General features: G+C 40.5%; 1 protein-coding gene across 5 annotated transcripts in view; it reads right to left on the minus strand.

Moving 5' to 3' along the window:
• The window catches only part of piezo1 (piezo-type mechanosensitive ion channel component 1), a 337749-nt gene that overhangs the window by 6564 nt on the left and 307856 nt on the right, over positions 1-23329 (minus strand). For 3 of the 5 annotated variants that reach the window (XM_059651724.1, XM_059651725.1, XM_059651723.1), the window contains 8 exons: positions 21965-22123; positions 21553-21700; positions 18276-18464; positions 12182-12274; positions 8916-9088; positions 8115-8237; positions 7238-7317; positions 1499-1703 (listed from right to left, as the gene is read on the minus strand). In XM_059651724.1, the coding sequence (XP_059507707.1) occupies positions 1499-1703; positions 7238-7317; positions 8115-8237; positions 8916-9088; positions 12182-12274; positions 18276-18464; positions 21553-21700; positions 21965-22123 (1170 nt within the window). Of the gene's footprint in view, positions 1-1498; positions 1704-7237; positions 7318-8114; positions 8238-8915; positions 9089-12181; positions 12275-18275; positions 18465-21162; positions 21328-21552; positions 21701-21964; positions 22124-23329 lie in introns of those variants that run through there. The other 2 variants (XR_009446804.1, XR_009446805.1) reach the window with 2 other exon arrangements.

Raw genomic sequence — 23329 nt, forward strand, 5'->3', positions numbered from 1 at the left:
GATTAACCTTTAAGTACAAAGCAGAATTAAGATGACACTGCAACGGGGTTAATGGTTACCTGGACATTGAATCATTTCAGAGAAGTTAAACTGTAGTGAGGTTGTTATGGAACGAAAGCCAATTGGGAGCTGAGAAGGTGGAAGTAGTGGTGGCGATGGGTGGTTTGAAATGTTGAATTCATGTCTTTCTGGGGCAACACTCCTGAGCAGACACCTTTCAGAAATGAGAATTTGTGTAAAGGGAAGAAAGATATGCCTTCTACATGTAAAGGAACTCTTTGTTTGTCAGTAAGAGGAGAGTACAACTGATGTTCTTGGTGATATCATGTGTGAACAAGCTGAAAGAGACCAAAATCCTAAAATGTGTGAAAAATTCAAGCATAATGAAGACCTGAGCATTTGTATCGGAGCACCAAATTGTTTGCATTGGTTATCATTTGCTGAAAAGGCACTGGAAACAGCTACACCATCAGGTCTGTTGAGCTGCAAGTGCAAGGGGACTTTAGTGTGTGTGCCTGATCAGAGGATCCTGGCTACCTGTGGCTGCCAGTAAAACCAATGAAGGCAAAATGCATTTAGTCCTTTGCACTAAAGGCCAAGTTAGAAGGATTGAGATTGTCAACAGGGTAGGTGATGGCCTAGCAAATTATTGCAAGACTAATAATCCAGAAACCCAGGTAATATTCTGGGCACCTAGGTTCAAATCCCACCGGGGTAGATGGTGGAATTTGCATTCAAAAATATACTAGAAATAAGAATTTAATAATGTCAAGAAAAATCTCATCTCATTCATGAATGTCCTTTAGAGAAAGAAATCCTTAAGTGGACTGGCCTACATGGGCAATAAATACTGGGCCAGCCAGAAATACCCATGAATAAATAAGTAAAAATATTTGAGCGGAAAGGGATGCAACTGCTTGTGTCTACACTAAATATATCTTTGCTGCATCCACAATTAAAATGGGAAAGTAACCTTTTTATTTGAAACATTATTTACTCATTTATGTTTGAAATAGGTGAATTTTGGTTGGTTTATTACAATAAAAGTGTTAAAAATCTTGTCCATCAGTTTTCTTTTGATTGGTATTGAGGGTATTCCTTTATGTTAAAAAGCTATTGGGGTCTATGGCTTAACAAATTTAAAAGCTTTATGAACGCACTCAGTTACAATTGCATTGGGATTCTGATGACATTGTCAAGAACCTGATGTACATACATGCAGTTTTGAGTCTCCAGGACGAGCCATGCATAGGCCTTAACTGCCTCTCAAAAAAAGACATTAAAAATTTGGTTCATGTACGAAGAACAGATAGTCCATCACAGATTTTAACTCTTGTGTTGGCTGATATGGTTAAAATACATTTTGAAATGTATCAGAGGCAAATTAACAAAGATCATATCTTAATTATTAATTTCAGTTCCAGCTGCTACGTTGTTTCTGAAAGCTTTATTATGTAAAGGAAACAAATGTTACTGTTACTTTCTGAGAGAAACATACCCATGTCCAGCAAGGAAGCCCAAGCTTGGTGGGCTGACCTTGTCATTGAAGATGATCATTTGTAGTTCATGACATTCATTTTGTTTACATTCATCAGTCTTGGTCTGTATCACCCACCATTCCAAGATACTGTCCGAATCATTTGCATCTTTGCCAACATGCCTTTGTAGTTCCATGGTCATATTCAGGTAGCTATTTTCATCATCTGTCAGTGGTGAAACAGTTTTAATGCAGTAGTTTAGAAGTAGTAAAACTTATGAAATTGTACCTGACAACTTCAAATTTGTATCAGTACTTTCTTAATAGGCCAAATCCTAAATAATATACTTCATACAAGGCCTTGCATTCATCACTGCAGTAATAAGGACTAGTTTTGTGGGTTATTTAGTGTGCAGTAAATCAGTTCTAGCCACGACACCAACGTGCAATAATCAATTGTAGTCATACCTCCAGTGTGCAACTGATGCAGTTGATGTGCGTAGTGAAAAGCTGGCTGTGATAGCAGACTGCTGACATGCAGCAATAGCTAAATTCCATGGTCTGCACTGCAATGTGTGTTAAGGTTTGTGATGGTCTGCTACATACTAAACATTCTCACCATGGTGAAGTGTCACCTCCATATGGAGAGTAATTGAAGAGCAAGAGGAGCATGAAGAATAGGAAGAGGTAAAGAAAATGAGCAGACAAGATTGGCACCTCCTTTCTGACTGGGCTTTCTATGAAGAACTAATCTGAGTCTGGTGACTCCTCCATCTCCAATTCTTCATTCATGAATAGTCCTGTGCTTCATCTTTTCTCTCTCATTGGCAATCTCAGTGCTGATTTGGCCACATTGCAAAAATAAAAGCCCATACCATAAACATTTCAAACTGACCATATAAATGAAATCATGTCCTTTTGCATATAAGTGAGTAGTCACCCGAGTATATTCGTTTTGCGTCTGTCTTCAATGTGACTCTGCTTTTCTCAGTATTGCTGTGCAGAACTATCCCATTGTCTGTGTTTGGCTGCTGACTTGCAATGAATGAGATTGCACATGATCTTGGAGCAACCTTAGGACTGGAAGGCCCAGATTTAGACTGTATCACCTTGATATTGGAAGCAGCGATCCGGAAATGGCAAGAGCACTGAAGGCGTGAAGTACAGTAAGTTGAATGCTGTCAGGCGATAAGAGAACAGTATTAACTATTCTCCGTAGAGCTCTACAGATCCCGCAGACAGCAAATTGCTGGATTGCTCTGACAACATTCAAGCTCCTTTGCACATTAATCAGAGCTCTAATGGGAGGAGTGACAGCATGTAGTAGTAGCATGCAGTCATTGGTGGCCTCTCTATTATGATTTGTGTAATATGCAAATACGTAAGGAGATTGCAGATAGGTGTAAAAATAATAGAATTGTAATAGTAAGGAATTTTAACTTTCCAAAAATAGCCTGGGACTTCCATAGTGTTAAGGGATTTATGTGAAGGAATTTATTAAGTTTGTTCAGGAAAACTTTCTCAATCAATATGTGATGCTGCTTGGCTTGCGGTGTTCATCCAGCTCCACACTTTGTTATCTCAATCAATATGTAGATGGCCAGATCTTGTCTTGGAAGATAAGGCAGGGCGAGTGACTGAGGTGTTAGTGGGGGGAGCACTTTGAGACCAATGACCATAATTCTACTAGTTTTAAAATAGTTATGGAAAAGAATAGATCTGATCCAGAAGCTAAATTTGTAAATTGGGGCAAGGCTAATTTTGAGGGTATTAGACAGGAACATTCAAAAGTTGATTGAGGGAAGCTGTTCATAGGTAAAGGGACACCTGGCAGGTTGGAAGCTTTCAAGAGCAAGATAATGAGAGTTCAAGGCCAGCATTTTCCTGTTAATGTGTAAGGCAAGGTTGCCAGGAGAAGGGAACACTCGATGTCTACAGATATTGAGGCTCTGGTCAAGAGAAAGGTGGAAGCATGTGTCAGGTGTAAGCAGCCAGGATCAAGGGAATCCCTTGAGGCATATGGGAGGCGGAAAGGAGAACACTTAAAAGGGAAATGAGGAGGACTAAAAGGGGACATGAGATAGCTTTGGCAGATAAGGGAAAAGGAGAATCCAAAGAGATTCCGTAAATATGCTAGGGGCAAAACAGTAACTAGGGAGATAATAGGGCCCTTTAAAGGTCATTGAAGCAATCTATGTTAGGAACCACAGTAGATGGGTGATGTGCTAAACAAATAATTCTCATCAGTATTTACATGGAAGCTAGTGAACCTGGGGAAATAAATAAAGATGTCTTGAAAAGAGTCCACATTACAGAAGAGGTGGTTCTGGAAGTCTTAAAATTCTTAAAGGTAAACAAATCCCAAGACCAGGACATTGTGGAATGCTCAGGAAGAAATTGCACAGCCCCAAGTAAAGATACATGTATGAATAGCCATGGGTTAGGTGCTGGAAGACTGGAGGTTGGCTATTGTGCTTTTATTAAAGGAAGAAATGATTAAAGGAAAAGCCAGGGAACTAAAGGCTGCTGAGCCTAACGTCAGTAGTACGTACATTATTGGAGAGGATTCTGCGAGACAGGATTTATATGAATTTGGAAAGGCAAGGATTGATTAGGGAGAGTCAGGTTGGCTTTGTGTGTGGGAAATTGTGTCTCACAAACTTGATGGAGTTTTTTGAAGAGATGACCAAGAAGATAGATGAAGGCAGAGTGATACAGTCGTCTACATGGACTTTAGCAAGACCTTTGACAAGGTTCTGCATGGTAGACTGGTTACTAAGGTTAAACTGCATGGGATTCAGGAACATTGAGGCAATTGAATGCAAAATTGGCTTCATGGCAGGAGACAGAAGGGAGAAATAAAAGTTGTTCATTTGTTTGTTGTTCACACTGGAGACTTGTGACCAGCAGTCTCCTGCAAGCTGGGTCCACGGTTTTTCATCATTTGTGTAAATGGTTTGAATGGGAATATAGAAGACATGGTTAGGAAGTTTACAGATGACACCAAAATCGGTGGTATAATGGGTAGTGAAGAAGGCTAAGAGTATAATGGGATTTTGATCAACTCAGTGGGCCGAGAAATGGCAGATGGAGTTTAATTCATATATATACACGAGATGTTGCATTTTAGTAAGACAAACAGGGCAGCGCTTACACAGTTAATGGTAGGGTCCTGGAAGTGTTGTTGAATAGAAAGTCCAGGGGTACAGATGCATAGTTCCGTGACAGTGGTGCCACAGGTAGACAGGGTGGTAAAGAAGGCATGTGGCACACTTGCCTTGATTGGCCAGAGCATTGAGCACAGGAGTTAAGATGTCATGTTACAGCTGTACAAGATATTGGTAAGGCCATATTTGGTGTATTGTGTACAATTCCGGTCACCCTGTTATACAAGGGTTTTATTAAACTGGAAAGGGTACAAAAAAGATTTGCAAGTATGTTACTGAGACCAGAAGGTTTGAGTTATAAAGGAGAGGCTGGATAGGCTGGGATTTTTCTCCCCCCAGAGCATAGCAGCTGAGGGATAATTTTATAAAATCATGAGAGGCATAGATAAGGTGAATAGCAAAGATCTTTTCCTCAGTATAGGGGAGTCCAAAACTAGTTTAAGGTGAGAATAGAAAGATTTAAAAGGGACCCAAGGGACAAATTTTCACACAGAGGTGCATATATTGACTGAGCTACCAGAGGAAGTGGGAAATGGAGGTACAATAACAACATTTAAAAGACAGTTTGACAGGTACACAGTAACAAATGTTTTAGAGGGATATGGGCCAAATGCAGGCAAATGGCACTAGATCAGTTTGGGAACACGGTTGGTGTGGACGAATCAGGTCGAAGGGCTTGTTTCCATACCGTATGACTCTGTGACTCAATGTTCCATAACTGAGAGGACAGAGTTGGCCACCATTTCCACACTGGAAAGAGTGAGCTCCACACTCACCCTGAAGCCCTTGTACCATGTAGGTGCCTACTTCCTCGTGCTCTTCGACATTGACCACAAGCTTTCTGGTAGTCCTGTCAATGGCTAAGTATTTTATAGTGAATCCTGTTCTGTAGGCTGCCCAATAATGTGTACCTAAGCTAACTACAGTGGAACTCATGTGGAACCTTACATCCTTCTCATCTTTCTAACCCTACTACCTCCTGTGCCCCACCCCCAGTAAGCTGCCACCTGTATGCTCCTTGCTCTGGCCAGTCACTCATTCATAAAGTCACCATTTGGATTCCACCTCGATGCTATCAATTATGTAGGGTGTTAGTGGCTGTGACTGAGAGATTGAATGATGCTGCGCTTCACTGTTATTTTACTCTTCCTGGCTGGCTAGGTGGGGTATCTGAAAGGAGAAATGCATTAAACATAGAAATGAGAGAGAGAATGTCATAGATGCATATTTATGATATTTTGGAGACTGTAAATCAGAAACAAATTGTAGGATGATGGGGAAACGAGATTTGAGGATAATTAATGACAAGTATATAATAAGCTTCAACGTTTTCAGCCCCACTGCTGGCTATGGCCTTGGCAATACGCTGTCCAAAAATACCAAAATAATCAGTGGGGATGAAGATTAGGACATTGAAGCGTGCCTGAACTCCTCTGGTTAGCTGCTCTTGCATCCAGTTGTACAGTAACTAGTACTGCAAGGGAGACTGATGTGCATTAGTCAGTATTTTTCAATCTGTTTTGCTAATATGTCCATGACTGACCAACTGGCAGTGTATGCGAAGTGTTGTTATAAACATTGCAGCATTTGCATGTGTAAAAATTCTGCTAAGTAGATGAATGTCAAGTACGAGCGCTGACTAATTGAAATTCTTGCTGGAATAACAAAGTGTGGAGCTGGATGAACACAGCAGGCCAAGCAGCATCTTAGGAGCACAAAAGTTGACGTTTTAGGCCCAGACCCTTCATCTTTCTGGGGTCAGTTATAGGTGAATGGACCGTTGTCTGTGGCATCTATGGCATTTGAAGAAGAATTGATTAATCTTGGTTAGTCATACGAAATCATTCAACTTCCAACATCTCTATTTTCAGGTCTTCAGGGCTCAATTCCTGGCAGTGGCCTCTATGGCTCTCTCATTGATGTGTCTACCTGGAAGATCCTGTGGCTTCCTGTTGATATAAGATCGCTCTCTTCTTTCCTACCATTTTTTTCTGTAAAGCCCCTGTTTAGAATTCAAGAACCTTGGACAGAATTTTCACCCATTTTCTGCCATCATTCAACGTTTAGTAGAAGTCGAATTAGCTGGATGCTGAAATTCCAGGCAGCTTGAAGTCATGTTGCAGCTAACTACCTAAGGTTAGTTATATCAAAAACCTTGCACCTGCTTTTAAATTTAGCATCTCCAAAAGACAGAGCTGAGATTTTTGTGTGGTGCTTGCTCAAGGGAAATATTTAAGTCTCAAATATTTTGATGCTCAGGTCTTGGATAGAGCTCTGAAACTAACCAATACCTGGGTAAAAATGGAATTAAAAATTATGGACAGAATAAATATGTTCAATCTTGCCTTTCGATGAGGAACAACCTTCTACATGATTTTATTTAATCTTCCAAAGAACCTAAATTGTGGTAACTTAAATAAAACAACAATGGAGACAAAACAAGATTATCTAGACTATATTAAGGCAAAGGAAATTGATGTTTTCAAAAGAATATTTACTGCAAGATGAACGTGCTAAGTATTGTCAGTAAATATGGTAATTTATCATTTAAAAAAGGGAAAAAGTTTCCCACTATATAATTAAGTTACTTTACCTGGATACAGCTGTTCAACAGGTTTTGCATCTGGCCCATTTGGAGCTCTAATGTACTTTGGTAACATATGTGAAATCAATCTGTAAGTAAAAATCATACAAAACATCAAATCAATACATTTTGTTTGATCTAAAGGGACAATTTTGCGAGGTCTCCCTTTAGCAGGGAATGCCCTGAATATTGAGCATATTGTGGAAAATCCTGAACGTGCACATCGTGTTTTTTCATTCACTAAAACTAATGGATAGAAAATCATACATTCACAATGCAATCCCTGTGAGCATTTCTAACAAATGGCCCAGTATTTTTAATTGTCACAGTTGCCATTATATATCAAAATATATATTGTAGTAATTCTATCAGCAGAAGGGTTTTGTCATGCCCTTTAATTTCTTTAGTATGGTTTTCAAACTTCATCCTAATCCACTATTCTCGAATTTGCTGTGACTTTGATAAAACCACTCTGCTTACTAGTTCTCATGCTAAGTCAATTCATGCAATTTCCATACAACACCAATACAGAACTCAAATTTAATAATTAATTGGAGATCAAAATATTGGTAAAGAAAATCAGAAAGTGCTGCAGAAACTCAGCAGTCTGGTAGCATCCGTTGAGAGAAAAAGAGTCAATGTTTTGAGGACAGTGACAGTGCTGCCCAGCTGCGTTCAGTTGTGACAAAGGGTCATTGAACTTGAAACGTTAACTCTTTTTTTCTTTCCACACATGCTGCCTGGCTTGTCAAATTTCTCTGGCACTTTCTGGTTTTATCTGAAAATCTAATATTGCTTCACCACAGACATGCACTAAGACTAGTTGATGTCTGAGTTAACATTGTTATTATCAGCACTCAGATGAATCAAACAAATAAAGGCATACACTGGCTCCTTCCGAGTTCCCAGAAGAAGATTTGCCAACTGTTTTCGCACAGGGTCATTTGGTTCCAGATCAATGGTGTGCTTTTCTGATGTGTGCTCATGTACTCCACCTAGACTCAGATCCCTAAAGACAAAGTTATTAAATATTATTCTCATTGAACTATGAACAGACACTAGATGAATGACGAGAATCTGTCTATTCATGTAACAATATTGTTATTAACATCAACCTCTCATCTGAAACATAAAACTTCCACAATATCTTAAACTTACATGCATGTTAAACTTGATTTATTTATATGGTCTGGTTTGGACTGTCGAATGAATAATGCTTAAGAAATAAGATGTGAACCTTTTCATAAAAGGGGGACACAGCAGGTTTTTCTTCGCTTTTCAAACTGTTGTCATCGGCTATCCTTCCAACAGAGAAGGGCATCTACTCAGTGTGATGGGATCTCACCATCTGACTGAACAGGCTGATTCTTGACCTTCAGGGTTTCAAGCACGTGAAGCAAGGTGGTCCGTGAGATAGTGGAATCTAAAGCGCAATGTTTGCAGAATTTTCTTTCATCCTCTGCTGCTGCTCCTTCCTTATTATTAAATGCCATAATAAATGATTCACTGACAAGAGTATATCTTCAGAAGCACATGTCAAAGCCATGCATCATTGCAATAATACTTCTTTGTGGCATACACAATAAAATCATTACTACATTCTTTAGCAGTATGATTCTGGAGCTCATAGTGCAGAGAAAAATTGTCCTTGCAACTTGATACTTGTGATATTGCAGAGCATTCTTACCTTTGAAAAGTCCACATAAGACGAAGTGTCATCACGGAATTATGGCTTTTTAATTCAGTTATCATTGCCTGACGACTAGGTGGGCTAACACTCCATAATGATCCTGAACTTCCCTCTATGTGTGCAGTCATAATATCCTCATAACCGTAAAGTGTGATAAACTGCATAGCAGCCTTCAGGAGAGGACAGAAACTTTTTAGATGTCAGGAAAATGTACAGCTGCAGATCATAAAAGGACCAATAAAGTGGGGATCTCTGTGAAAACCTACTTGTCAAAAACATTAAAATTCATACAAAATTAGAAAACTAGCGATAGCTGAATCTTGTAGTAAAAGGGGTTAAGTCTGACAGTGACATGCTAATGAGAAGGTAAACTTTGTCAGATGAAGCAAATCATCATCGTTACATGATTTTGCTCTCTCTCTGGCTTCATCTTGAGAGAGAAAGATATTGCTTAAATAATTTGAATCTTTTCCTTAACTCAGCAGACTCTTTATCAGCACAAGACGAAGAAAATATTGTAAAATTGTAATTAACTCTTTCAGAAAGGCTAGCACAGCCTGGGTAAACTGCCTGTTTTCAACTCATAGTTTAGATGCAAAGTAACTGTTGTCAAAATAGTCTATTTCCACTCTGATATGTAGTCAGATGTGTAGCAAAGAGACATGAGGGTGAGCATAATATAAACTGCACATGCTCAAAATGTCATCCCTTAACAGGAAGATAACAAAAAAAATGGTGAATATTTTCGCAATTGTTTGCAGAGAAATCACAAGATTGCTCAGGGAGAGTGTGAACTTGTTTCTGTAACTGTCACTATAAGATGCTTTTGTAACCAGTTGAGAGATGTAAGGCTTGCCCTTATTCACTTTTCAGACCTCTCCCCTCTTGTTCGACCTTGCACTAAGTTCAGACAGATTCTTTCCTCTCTGTGACCTATTTTCAGAGAATCATAGTATCCCTATGGTGCAGAAAGAAGCCATTTAGCCCATCAAGTCTGCACCAACCCTGCACCCAGGCCCATCCCTATCATATCCCCATAACCTTGCATGGATTTTCATTTTAAAACCAGATTAGCTCACCTAACCTGCACATTCCTGAAAACTCCAGACAATTTTTAACATGGCCATTCCACCTAACTTGCACATCTATGGACTGTGGGGGAAAATCAGAGCACCTGGAAGAAACCCACACAGACACAGGGAGACAATGCAACCTCCACATAGTCAGTCACCCAAGCCTGGAATTGAACCCAGGTCCCTGACACTGAGGCAGCAGAACTAACCACTGTGCCACATGTCATCTGTCCCCAATTCTCGCTGTGTGACTGAGTGGGAAAGGGTGACTACTGAAAATGTGAATTTTGAAGGAAAGGAGTGAGAATGTGAATTTGGTGGGAGGAGCAAGAGAAGAGTACCAACATGACCAGGAGGTAGAACACAGCCACAGTATTACTGCCCTCTCACTATCGTGGCTTGAGTCAAAATGACTCATCTCACAGTACAGGGATTTGGAATTGCCCAATCTCTGGCACAAGAACAGTATTATCTCTTTCTCCATAAACAAGCAGATGTAGAATTCAAAGCTTTAAACGCCCAAGCAAAACACAGATAATTGCAGTAATAGCCTAAATCTTGGTTCATTAATTCTTAAGCATTCAACAGTTGACACATCTTTAAAGATTCAGTCCAGAATGGAAAGAGGAGGAGGTGAATCATTTTCTTGAGCCTGCAATCACAGCTGATCTATATCTTAACTCCATCTACCTACCTTGGCTGAATGCTCTTTTACTCTCTTCTCACACAAAAATCTATGGATTTTTTTTGGGACAGAGTTCTTTATTTCTAATATTCCTGATGGAACTCCTTGCTTGAATGTCCTGGCTCTGATTTTAAGTTCTAGATTCCCCCATGAAAGGGGGTTTGCTTACCCTATCAATTCCTTAATCAAGTTCCTTGCCTTCCTTGATTCCTAAGAATTCAATTTAATTTATTTACTGACCTCATATTAAAATTTATATATTTTTCAAATTTCAGATCTTTTCATAGTATCATTCGCTCTCACCAAGGAATAAGTCAGCAGTCTAATGGAATGCTCCCCACTTGCCTGGATAAGTGCAACTTCAATAATGCTCAAGAAGCTTGGCACCACCCACCGTATCCTGCCTCCTTGACCTGCTTGATTAATACTCCATCCACCACTTCTAACATTTGCTCGCTCCACTGCTGACACAAAGTGTCAGCAATGTGTACCATCTACAAGATGGATTTCAGAAACTTGCCATCCTACTCTGACAGTAACTTTCAAACTAGTGACCACTACTGCCTGGAAGGACAAGGGCAGCAAATACATGGTAACACATGGCCCCCCCATCCCCTCCAAGCCACCACCCCCCAGCAACTTCCCCTCTAAGCTACATATCACCCTGACTTGGAAATGTATCGCTGTTCCTTCACAGTCGTTAAGTCAAAATCTTGGCATTCTCTCCCTAACAGCACTCTTGGTGCACCTACACCACATAGACTGTATAGATTGAAGAAGGTGGCACATCACTAATTCCTTCAGGGCAATTGAAAACAGGCAATAAATGTTGATCTAACCAGGGATGCCTGTAAGCTGTGAACATGTATAAGGAATATTCGCAAGATTTTTTAAAGATTCAATCCAGGGTGGAAAGAAGAGGAGATGAATCATTTGCTTCAGCCTGTTATGGGATTAAATGCAATCATGACTGACCTGTATCTTAACTCCATCTACCTCCATACATAACAGGTTTCTCATTATGAAATGATTCTATAGAAGGCGATTGCTCAGCGTAGTCAATGGGTATAATTTTTTTTAAATGCGGAGACTGACAGCAAACATTTGGTGATTGAGGCAACAGCTGCTAATATATTTAACGACTCATTTGCAGAACTATTTGGCTCCATTGAAACAATTTAAAGTTCTGAAGGGTTCTACTTTAAGTAGAACAGGATTCATTCAAGCACCTCTCCTACAAAAGGTAAATATCAAGCCCTTTTACATAGTGAGAGATCAGGCCAGCCTAACATGGCCAAAATCACGTTAGTAATCACTTTTTATTTTACAGTTTGTTTTATTTCTTGCTTAAGCATTTGATTCTGTAGTCAATTGCTGAAAGGAAAATGTGTTTAATTGAATCTTACTTTCCTGATTTTATCAGCATATGCATAGTCTCAAGAGAACCGATATCTCCCTTGTACTACTGTATTTATAAGATTATTACAGAATTAAAAACAACTTACTGGGTTGCGTTCAAATGTTGAACAAAGGTCATTATAATCTTTTTGGGTGAATGGTTTTAAAGAATGTTGTTGAGCACTCATTGTAAACAGTGGCTGCAAACAAAGTAAAGAAACATTTACTATTTTCCTTTAATCACATTTACTGAAAAAATATTGTTTTAAAATCATGCCTCATTATAATCTGCATGAACTTTTATTCAAAACAATAGACATTGAGTAGTAACAGTGTGATTCGTGCAATAATGATTAGCCTTTTGGTCAACAGTAATGCATGATTTTTCTCTGTTGTGGATTACAAGAAACTCACCAAGCCCTGAACTTAAACATTCTGCAGTTCATAACAAATTTCTGAAAAATCAATGTCTTTTACTAATTTTGTACCAACAATAGACACACAAAATGGCTTTCAGTTGCTATTGGAAATTCAATTTTTGAAAGAAGAGACAAAAGAGGAATTAAGAAATCTGGTGCTAGAAATTCCAGGGGACGAGGGGTACATTGCTCATGGAAGAGAAATTGATGGCCAGCTGACTGGTTGGTTACAAGCCCATTCTGCAACAGCAAAGTGTTGCCGATAGGCCAAAGAGAGCCCTGGTGGGACTTCCACCCTTCTCCAAGAGGAGAAGCCATCCTCAGGAGCTGCTGGCCTATGAGTGGTTGGCAACTCCTACAGATCCAACATGGTCAGAGCTCCACAATGCATACTGTGAGGACTGTAGGCAGAAATGAAGGGATCATGATGTCCCAGTTGGGCAAGGGGCACCCTCCAATGATAGCAACCAATTCCTTTCTGCCTTTTCAAAATATTGAACGAGAAGATGAAATGCCAACCATACTATGGCATGGACAGCATCATATTGGGGGTCACTTTATTTTGATTTGATGGGACAGCACCCAACCGCAATGCCCACCGAAACTCAGTATTATAGGCGAACTCATCTCCACCTATCTGGACTCCAATTTCTCCCCCTCAGTCCAGGAACCCCCCACCTACATCCACGACATGACACACGCCCACCATCTCCTCCAGAACTTCCAATTCCCTGGCCCCCAACACCTCATTTTCACCATGGACGTCCAGTCCCTATACATCTGCATTCCTCATGCAGATGGCCTTAAGGCCCTCTGCTACTTCCTGTCCCGCAGGCCCAACCAGTCCCGCTCCACCGACACCCTCATCCACCTCACCAAACTCGTCCTCACCCTCAACAACTTCTCTTTCGATTCCTCCCACTTCCTACAGACAAAGGGGGTGGCCATGGGTACCCGCATGGGCCCAAGCTATGCCTGTCTCTTTGTAGGTTACGTGGATCAGTCCCTCTTCCGCACCTACACTGGCCCCAAACCTCACTTCTTCCTCCGTAACATTGACGACAAGAGGAGCTCGAACAGTTCATCCACTTCACCAACATCTTCCACCCCAACCTCAAGTTCACTTGGGCCATCTCCAACACATTCCTCACCTTCCTGGACCTCTCTGTCTCCATGTCAGGCAACCAGCTGGAAACTGATGTCCACTTCAAGCCCACCGACTCCCACAGCTACCTAGAATACACCTCCTCCCACCCAACCCCCTGCAAAAATTCCATCTCCTATTCCCAATTCCTTTGCTTCCGCCACATCTGCTCCCACGAAAAGGCATTCTACTCCCACACATCCCAGATGGCCACGCTCTTCAAGGACTGCAACTTGCCCCCCCGCAGTGGTCAAGAACGCCCTTGACCGCGTCTCCCGCATTTCCTGCAACACATCCCTCACACCCCACCCATGCCCCAACCGGCCCCAGAGGATTCCCCTCGTCCTCACATACTACCCCACCAACCTCCGGATACAACAAATCATCCTCTGACACTTCCGCCATCTACAATCCGACCCCACCACCCAAGACACTTTTCCATCCCCACCCTTGTCTGCCTTCTGGAGAGACCACTCTCCCCATGACTCCCTTGTTCGCTCCACACTGCCCTCCAACCCCACCACACCCGGCACCTTCCCCTGCAACCGCAGGAAGTGCAACACTTGCCCCCACACCTTCTCCCTCACCCCTATCCCAGGCCACAAGATGACTTTCCATATTAAGCAGATGTTCACCTGCACATCTGCCAATGTAGTATGCTGTATCCACTGTACCCGGTGTGGCTTCCTCTATATTGGGAAACCAAGCGGAGCCTTGGGGACTGCTTTGCAGAACACCTCCGCTCAGTTCGCAACAAACAACTGCATCTCCCAGTCGCGAACCATTTCAACTCCCCCTCCCATTCCTTAGACAACATATCCATCATGGGCCTCCTGCAGTGCCACAATGATGCCACCCGAAAGTTGCAGGAACAGCAACTCATTCCGCTTGGGAACCCTGCGGCCCAATGGTATCAATGTGACTTCACGAGCTTCAAAATCTCCCCCTCCCAAAACCAGCATCCCAAAACCAGCCCAGTTCTTCCCCTCCCCCACTGCATCCCAAAACCAGCCCAGCTCATCCCCGTCTCCCTAACCTGTTCTTCCTCTCACCTATCCCCTCCTCCCACCTCAAGCTGCACCTCCATTTCCTACCTACTAACCGTATCCCACCTCCTTGACCTGTCCATCTTCCCTGGACTGACCTATCCCCTCCCTACCTCCCCACCTATACTCTCCTCTCCACCTATCTTCTCCTCCATCCATCTTCAGTCCGCCTCCCCCTCTCTCCCTATTTATTCCAGAACCCTCAACCCATCCCCCTCTCTGATGAAGGGTCTAGGCCCGAGACGTCAGCTTTTGTGGTCCTCGGATGCTGCTTGGCTTGCTGTGTTTATCCAGCTTCACACTTTGTTATCTTGAATCTGTACAAAATATACAGTTAGTGAATGCTGAGGACAAACCTATAAACTTGCCAAAAAGATCTACAAGAGACTGAGAGATTCCTCTCATCACCCGCGCCCCACCCCAGAAACAACATTTTGCCTGCAACATGTAAGCAACCAGTAAAAAATACTCATATAATATCCAATTACTCAATTTCTGTACCTGTTGTGATTCTTTTTGGAAATGCTTATTCACACTTTTGTTGTATTTCATGTTATTTGTTATTTATATAAATGATGTGGGTAAGAATGTAGAAGGCATGATTGCTAAGTTTGCAAATGATACAAAATTAGGAGGTATCGTTGATAGTGTGGAAGGTTATCAATAATTGCAGAGATATCTCGATCAGATGGAGAAGTGGGTTGAGGACTGGTGAATGCAATTCAATACAGGTAAGTGTGAGGTGTTACACTTTGGAAAAATCAAACCAAGGTAGGACTTATACAATGAATGGTAAGGTCCTGAGGAGTGTTGTGGAACAGAGAGACCTAGAAGTACAAGCACATAGTTTGTAGAAAGCAGCATCACACATGGACAGGCATTTAGCATCCTGACCTTTGTTGGTCAAGACATTGAGTACAGGAGTTCAGACGTTATATTACAGTTCAATAAGTCTTGTTCAGGCCGCACTTGGCATATTGTGTACAGTTCTGGTCACCCTGTTATCGAAAAGACATAGTTAAACTGGAAAGTGTGCAAAGATATTTACAAAGGATGTTGTCAGCGCTAGTAGGTTGGCCAGGATAGGACTTTATTCCTTGGAACATAGCAGAATGAGGGTGACCTTACTGAGGTGTATAAAATCATGAGGGGCATAGATAGGATGAACGCATATAGTCTTTTTTCCCCAGGGGTGGGGAATTGAAAACTAGAGGGCATAGCTTTAAAGTAAGAGAGGAAAGATTTAAGAAGGACCTGAGGGGCAGCTTCTTCACACAGAGAGTGGTGCGTGTATGGACTGAGATGCCAGAGAACATGGTTGAGGAAGGTACAATAGCAACATGCAAAAAACATTTGGATAGGTAGATGGATCAGAAAGGTTGAGGGGGATATGGACCAAATGTGGGCAATTGGATTTAGCTGTGTGGGCACCATGGTCAGCATGGACCAGTTTGGGCTGAAGGGCCAATTCCATGCTGCATCTCTCTTTGACTCCACTATAAAGAAAGAGTCTTTCTTTACTTCCATGTTTCCTTTAAATGTATAAACGTGGCCAATATGCAATGTAAGTGTGAACTTGTAGTGGTTTATAAATTCATGAGGAGCATTGATAAGGCAAATAGCCATGGCCTTTTCACCAGGGTGGGGGAGTTCAAAACTACAGGGCATGGGTTTAAGGTGAGAGGGGAAGGATGTAAGAGAGGCCTGAGGGGCAGCATTTTCACACAGAGGGTGGTGCTTACACCGAACAAGCTGCCAGAGGAAGTGGGAAATGCAGGTACAACTGCAACATTTAAAAAGACATTTGGACAGGTACATGGATAGGAAAGGTTTAGAGGGAGATGGGCAAATACAACAAAACGGGACTAGTTCAGTTTAGGAAACCTGGTTGGCGTGGACGAGTTGGGCCGAGGGGCCTGTTTCCATGTTGTCTGATTCTATAACTCTAAATGTTTAAACGTTCTTGGCTTTCCCTTTGGGGAGCTGAGAGGGCAAGTGAGAAGCAAATGGTGGCCAATTTTAAAATATTCCTGTGATTTCCTCCAGAATTTACATGGAACATTTCAGGATAAGCAGAGCAATACCGGGAAAAGCGTAGTAAAATGTGTTCCAATTGGGATTGTGGCTGGATTTTTTTTTCCTCCACAAAGTCTGGTTGACCCAAAGGGCCTTTACAATTGTGGGAGAATCCAGATGAGAAAAGCACAGCTGAGAAACCCACCTCAGCAAGAACATTTGAAATTAGTGCCAAGTTAAAACAACAATCATTTTCCTTGTTCCAAATGATATAACCAGCATGGTTAGAGTCACAAACCAATTGAAATGTCATTGTTTGTGAATTGAGGATATGGTCTGTTTAAGTGTGATGATCTTAAGTTATTTCAATCCCCCGTCCTATAAAAATTGAGGGAAAAGAAAAGAGACAACAGGTGTGGGTGTGCATTGATGGTTATCTGGTGTAGCTTAAGAAAAAAAATCCTTTGTCCCTGCAGTTTCAATGGACTTCATTGTTGATTTTTCCCACAAGGATGGTTATGTCGTTGAGAAGATTAAAAATCTTTGAAAGGGTTTCACGCACAAAAACCTTTCTTCCAGCATCTGGTCAGCATGAGTGAGAGCTCTCTAAGATTGTTAGTTTATCTTTTTTCATCTCTATGCGGCTCCTGAGGTTGGCTCATAGTGAATACTGGGTAAGTAGTTACGGACAGTATGAGGGGAGATGGGGAGCTGTCTCACATCCAGTAGTGGCTGGCAATAGTGATACTAACAACGAATTAGAAAGAGGTTCACCAGAAGTACTGTCAGCTGGGGAGATGGACAGTGCAAGGAAACTTGGTAACCATAACTTTGCTGGAAACTTTGGCACAAAATAGGATCAAACATTGTTCTTACTCCTGCTTTCCAACAGCATCAGCATCACTGCTGGTATTGAGTGTTTTGTTTCAGCTTATAGAGAACAGATTAGCTTCCAGAGAACTGGCTCACCTCAGTACTACTATAACACAGTGTGGAACTGGAGGAACACAGCAGGCCAGGCAGCATAGGAGCAGAAAAGTTGACATTTCAGGTTGGGATCCTTCTTTAGAGCTCCACACTGCGTTATCTAACACCAGCATCTGAAGTTCTTGCTTTCACTATTACTATTGTTGCTCAGTACGAGGCTCAATGTACCACCTGCACCGTGACAGGACAGACCCTTAGGAGTCTGAAGGCCAATTCAATGGCCTTCTTGGGGAAAACCTAAGGATTTACGTCTCTATCATCAAGGAAAATAAGAAAAATATCTACACCTGACTAGATGGGTAGCCAACATGGAAAATGTGACCCATTTGCATATGTTTGGTTTTTGCTGTGAATACATGATAAATTTAGAATAGAGTTTTCTTAAACCCCCAAGCCAGTTATGACGAGTTGTCTACTAAATAAAAACTGAAAGAACTGCATATGCTTTAAATCAGGAACAAAAATAGAAGTTGCTGGAAAAGCTCAGCAGGTCTAGCAGCATCTGTGTTGAAAAAGCAGAGTTAATGTTTCAGGTCCAGTGACCCTTCCTCAGAACAAGTTGTTGCAGTATTTAGTCATAAATTATTACCTGATAGCCACCTAGTTTGACTGTTACAGTCACGTCTATTGGATGATTCACCACGCCAACTACTGATCTGACCAATGACATGAAGAGAAGGGGAAACCAGATAATGCAGATGAGGAAAAGAATGATGAGGCCTCCCATTCCATACTTCACAATTTTCTTCTTCTTCTGACCCTTGGGCTGTGGATATCTCTACAAAGACATAAACACAACTGCCTGTTGGAAATAGCTTCACAGCTTTTTATAAATTTACATGTAGTAACAAAATGCTGCAGCAGAATCTACTTCCATTGATATTTGATATTTCAGACATTTGATGAGCAAAATTAATAGCTCAAAGTTTTTTGCTAAATTAGTGATGAGGTTAATACACTCAATGTTATGCATGAGGATGCAACAGCAACTTCAGATGTGTAACAAATGAGAAAATCAAAAAGTTGCTTTTGCAGTACACCACCCTTTTGTCAGCAGCATCTCTCACGATTCCCTCTTCAAAATGTATTGAATGCTATCATTCTTCATCTGGAACTGCAGATAAACATTACACTTGGCACAGAGATTTCAGCCACACCATTTCAATGACGACTTTTTAAATATCGCCCTTTTGCTCAAGTAAAAAGTTCCAAGGTGCTTCACAGGAACTTTATAAAATAATATTTCAAATAAGTATGCAATAAATGTTAGGTAGTGCCAGTCAACCTCTCTGCTACAGAATATTAACAATGACAAGTACAGTGTTTTCTCTCTTCAGATTTTAGTTTCTTTTTGTCCTTTGTCTCTCATTCTAAAATTTTCCCTGTCTATATTTTTCTGTCCTTATTCAATTTAATATTGAACAAGGCAAACTTCCACTTCCAACACAGTTAACTGTGAACTGTGATTTTCAGAATCTATCAATCTAATTGGTTAAATCAACACACATTTGATTCACATTCAGCAACTTGAAGGGCCAAAAAAAACCAATTTTAAATGGGCAAGGATAATTGTAACTACCAGTGGGATCATTCATTGGCTTGTCTCAGCAATTACTTGGTCCTTCCTTATGGATGTCCCTACCGTGATGAAAAAGAATAATTAAAGCTGTTAATCTCTCCAGGGCATGCAGTTAATCACAGAATTGAAAATCAACAAAAGGAGATGAGATTAAGCCAAATTCAATTTATCTGTTTGTATAAATATGAGAGCAGGTTTAGGCTATTCAGTTTCTTCAGCCCACTTTGCTATTAAATAAGTTCATGGCTGATCTGATTGTAACTCCAAATTCACATTTCCACTTAGTCTGATACCTTTCAATCCCTTGTTTAACAAGATTCCCTCTACCTCTGCCTTAAAAATATTCGAGGATTTACCTGTTCAATCAAAGAGTTCCAAAGACTCAGGACTCTCAGAAAATGCACGTCATCGCAAATGGGAAACTGAGATAACAAAGTGTGGAGCTGGATGAACACAGCAGGCCAAGCAGCATCTTAGGAGCACAAAAATTGACATTTCGGGCCTAGATCCTTCATCACCTTTTCTGATGAAGGGTCTAGGCCCGAAACGTCAGCTTTTGTGCTCCTAAGATGCTGCTTGGCCTGCTGTGTTCATCCAGCTCCACACTTTGTTATCTCGGATTCTCTAGCATCTGCAGTTCCCATTATCTCAAATGGGTGACTCCTGATTTTTAAACAGCGTGCTGTTCTAAATTCTCCTGTAAATGAATCATCCTTTTGTGAGATAAACTATATGATTTAAAGAGATAGTAGGAACTGCCGATGCTGGAGAATCAGAGATAACAAGGTGTAGAGCTGGATGAACACAGCAGGCCAAGCAGCATCATAGGAGCAGGAAAGTTGATGTTTCGGGCCTAGATCCCTCTTCAGAAATGGGGGAGGGCACGGGGGAGGAGGTTCTGTATGGTTATATTACTGTATTCAATTTAACTTTGGTCTTTGAATTTTTAGTTAATAACATTTGGGTTCTCAGAATGTTAGATATTGATAATTTAGTGGCAAGTATTTCTGTCTTCAGAGTGATTTTTTCATAACAAGTTTTGAGAGGTTCCTTAGCAACACAAATGGGTTCTTGTTTATCTTAGGATATTTTATGACATAGGAAGGTAGACCATTGCACTTTAAGTTTTGTTGGAACTTTCTGGACTGAGTTCTTTTTTAAACTTAGGGGAAACACCTATCACAGAGGGAGAGAGCCTTTTTTAAAAAAAGCTATTTACTTACAAGTTCCTGTATATCTGATGCTTGCTTTCTGCTTTCTCCTACAGAATAGATTTTGTTGGTCTTGGTTACCATTCTCAGTCACAATATTACTCTTGGCAAGTCAATATTGAGAATCAGCCACTAACCTAAGTAAAGCTTCTCTTCCTACTATATTAACTCTTGCATCAAAGCATTCATGATGTTTGGAATAAACCAAATGATGTAACATCCTACTAACCTTCATGGTAAATAACTACTGGAAGTTCATACTTATTTAAATTTAATTCTTATTTTATTTATTTCTTCTCCGCTTGTACTTACTGCACTTACTTTGAAGTAATAGGCTGAATGTACTGCATTTATTTATAGTGAAAATCAAAAGTCACCATAGTCCAAAAGTCTGCTCTCTCAGAGGGAGATGTCTGGTGGTGAGTTTTAACTGAAGGTCACCAAGCCTCAGGCAAGTTTCAGAAACTAAGGCATTTGTGAATACTTTAAAGTCTGAGAAAATTGTTGTAATGAAAACACTCACTGTGTGCTATACCAATAAACAGTTTCAAAACTCATATTTTTGTTCACAGTTGGTTATTATTAAACCATTTATTAATAAACACTTGGATACAGTTTGGCAGTGTAAAACATTTGGCCACTGATTGCAGAAGTGAAAGAAAGACTTGCATTTATAGAACACCTACACGATCACCGATTATGGCGGTTAATTTTCCCAAGCTCACAGGACGCTGTAGGATTAATGATCAGATCATTTGTTTTGCAATATTGATTGAGAGCTAAATACTGGTCAAAACACTAGGGAAACTTCACAGTTCTTGTTCAGAATAATTGCATGGGTTCACCAGTATCTACGTGAAAGAGAAAACAGGGTCTTACATTAAAGCCTTAAACAAAAGCCAGCATTTCCGAGATTGCAACTTGCCTCAGTATGTAAAAATGCTGTCTCCTCATTTCAAGACTTTACACAGCTTAGTAGAACAAAGCTCTTGGCGTGTAATTAAACATTATTTTACTTCTGTACAACTGAATTAAAACAGACCGTTAACAATGTCATTTATCATCAGAATAAATACCTTTTCTGTCTCGCGACTACATTTGATAATAAATATGTTGGCATAGATATCTTCAACACACATCCAGCTCGAGAGCGAAAGTGTGGTGTCTGTACAGACCCAGTCCATTACAGCACGAAGCTCCACCAAAAATGGCACAAGACGGAATCTAAAACAGGAAACTGGTTTAAAAATGGGGGTGTCTGGAAAATGAGAACCAATATTGAACAAGCACATGGCTGATGAATTAAAAATACAGCTGCTTGTTAAAATATCACAATAGCAAAAAGGACTCAGCACACTGCCTTCGTCTGCAAATGCAATTACACATCCAAAGTGACCTGTAAAATTCACAACTGTTGGAGTGGATTGGGAGTTAAATAAAAATACACGTACAACAATTTATAAGCTACAGCTAACTGTTCCTACTTACCCTTGAAAAAGAAAAAGATTCAGATGATTGTATTTCTTTGTGAGGAAATTACCAAGGATGCGGGTTGGGTAGCCACAGCGGATCTGGTATGCCGATAAACCAAAGTAAATGCATTTCACAAAATACCAGAGCTGTGCCACTGTGTTCTGATTAAACATTCTGGTTTAAAAAGAAGGATACATAAAATAAACAAACATGTTAGTGTCTGATTACTGCACTAAACAATTAACTGGACAAATAATTAAGCTACAGACACTTACATGATGATAATACAGCTTTTCTTTGGCAATGTGACAACAGATTGTTTGGGGCCTAAATATTTTAAGGGAATGCTTCATTAATAATGTGGTACCACTAAAATACTTAATATAACTATTAGGGCCACTAATCTTTGTTACTCTATCTCTGATGCTTTCAAATAGCTGTTTCTTTTTCCCAAGAAGTCAACTAGTTCCAAATTTATATCAGTCCATCAAGCTTCATTGAACTTTTTAAGGAGTTTCAATGCTTGTGATGTTAGATTATCTTGATTTTCAAAAACCAAGTTTGGTTTGCCAGAAGAAAATGTTTCTCCGGTTGAATCCTGTGGGATTGGCAGCCAGGTTTTGAGTTCATTCTCATAGAAATAGTTATAATAGTAACAAATCAGCATGACAAATGAACATTAGTGGGGTTATGTAGCAGTCAGTGTTACTGGTGTTTTCCATTTTTATGTTCTCCATGATATGTGTAAATTTCATGGATGATCTGTCCATATGCCCAGGCAAAGATATGCAGGTTGTAAAGACCTGAGATGAGAAATATAGAATGCAGGTGACTCCAGACCTTTTTGGGGGCAACGGAACCAATTCTAGCAGATGCATTTTAATATAAATGATTGGGGCGGGAGAGTAACTGCAAGGTGCATACACCATTCAGAGTCACACCCTGAGCAGTACAAGGACCTGTGCTGTGGTGCATGAATCATTGAAGCTTCAGATGCAGGATTATTCATTTCGAAACATCCAAAAATAAACCCTATCCTTGTGTAAGATCTTGGATTGGTCATTTCTAGAATACTGTGTCTATTTTTGTTTCTGTCTCATGTTGGATAATCTAGAGCCATTTCTAGAGCTCAACAAGTTTCTAGGGCTCATTCTCAACCTTTTTACAAGCAGGATAATTTCTTCTCATGTGCTTTACCCAGATTTATCATGATTTTGAAAATTTCTATCAGATCTCCTCTTAGCCTTCTCCTCTTCAAGGAGAATATTCCCAACATCTTCAATCTATCCTCAAAACAGAGCTTTCTCATCCTTAACACAACTTTTGTGAATTTTTAGTACATCCACTCTAATGTATTCAGATCATCACTATAGTGTGGTG

The sequence above is a fragment of the Stegostoma tigrinum genome, chromosome 16 (assembly GCF_030684315.1).
Source record: "Stegostoma tigrinum isolate sSteTig4 chromosome 16, sSteTig4.hap1, whole genome shotgun sequence".
Taxonomy (NCBI): Eukaryota; Metazoa; Chordata; class Chondrichthyes; order Orectolobiformes; family Stegostomatidae; genus Stegostoma; species Stegostoma tigrinum.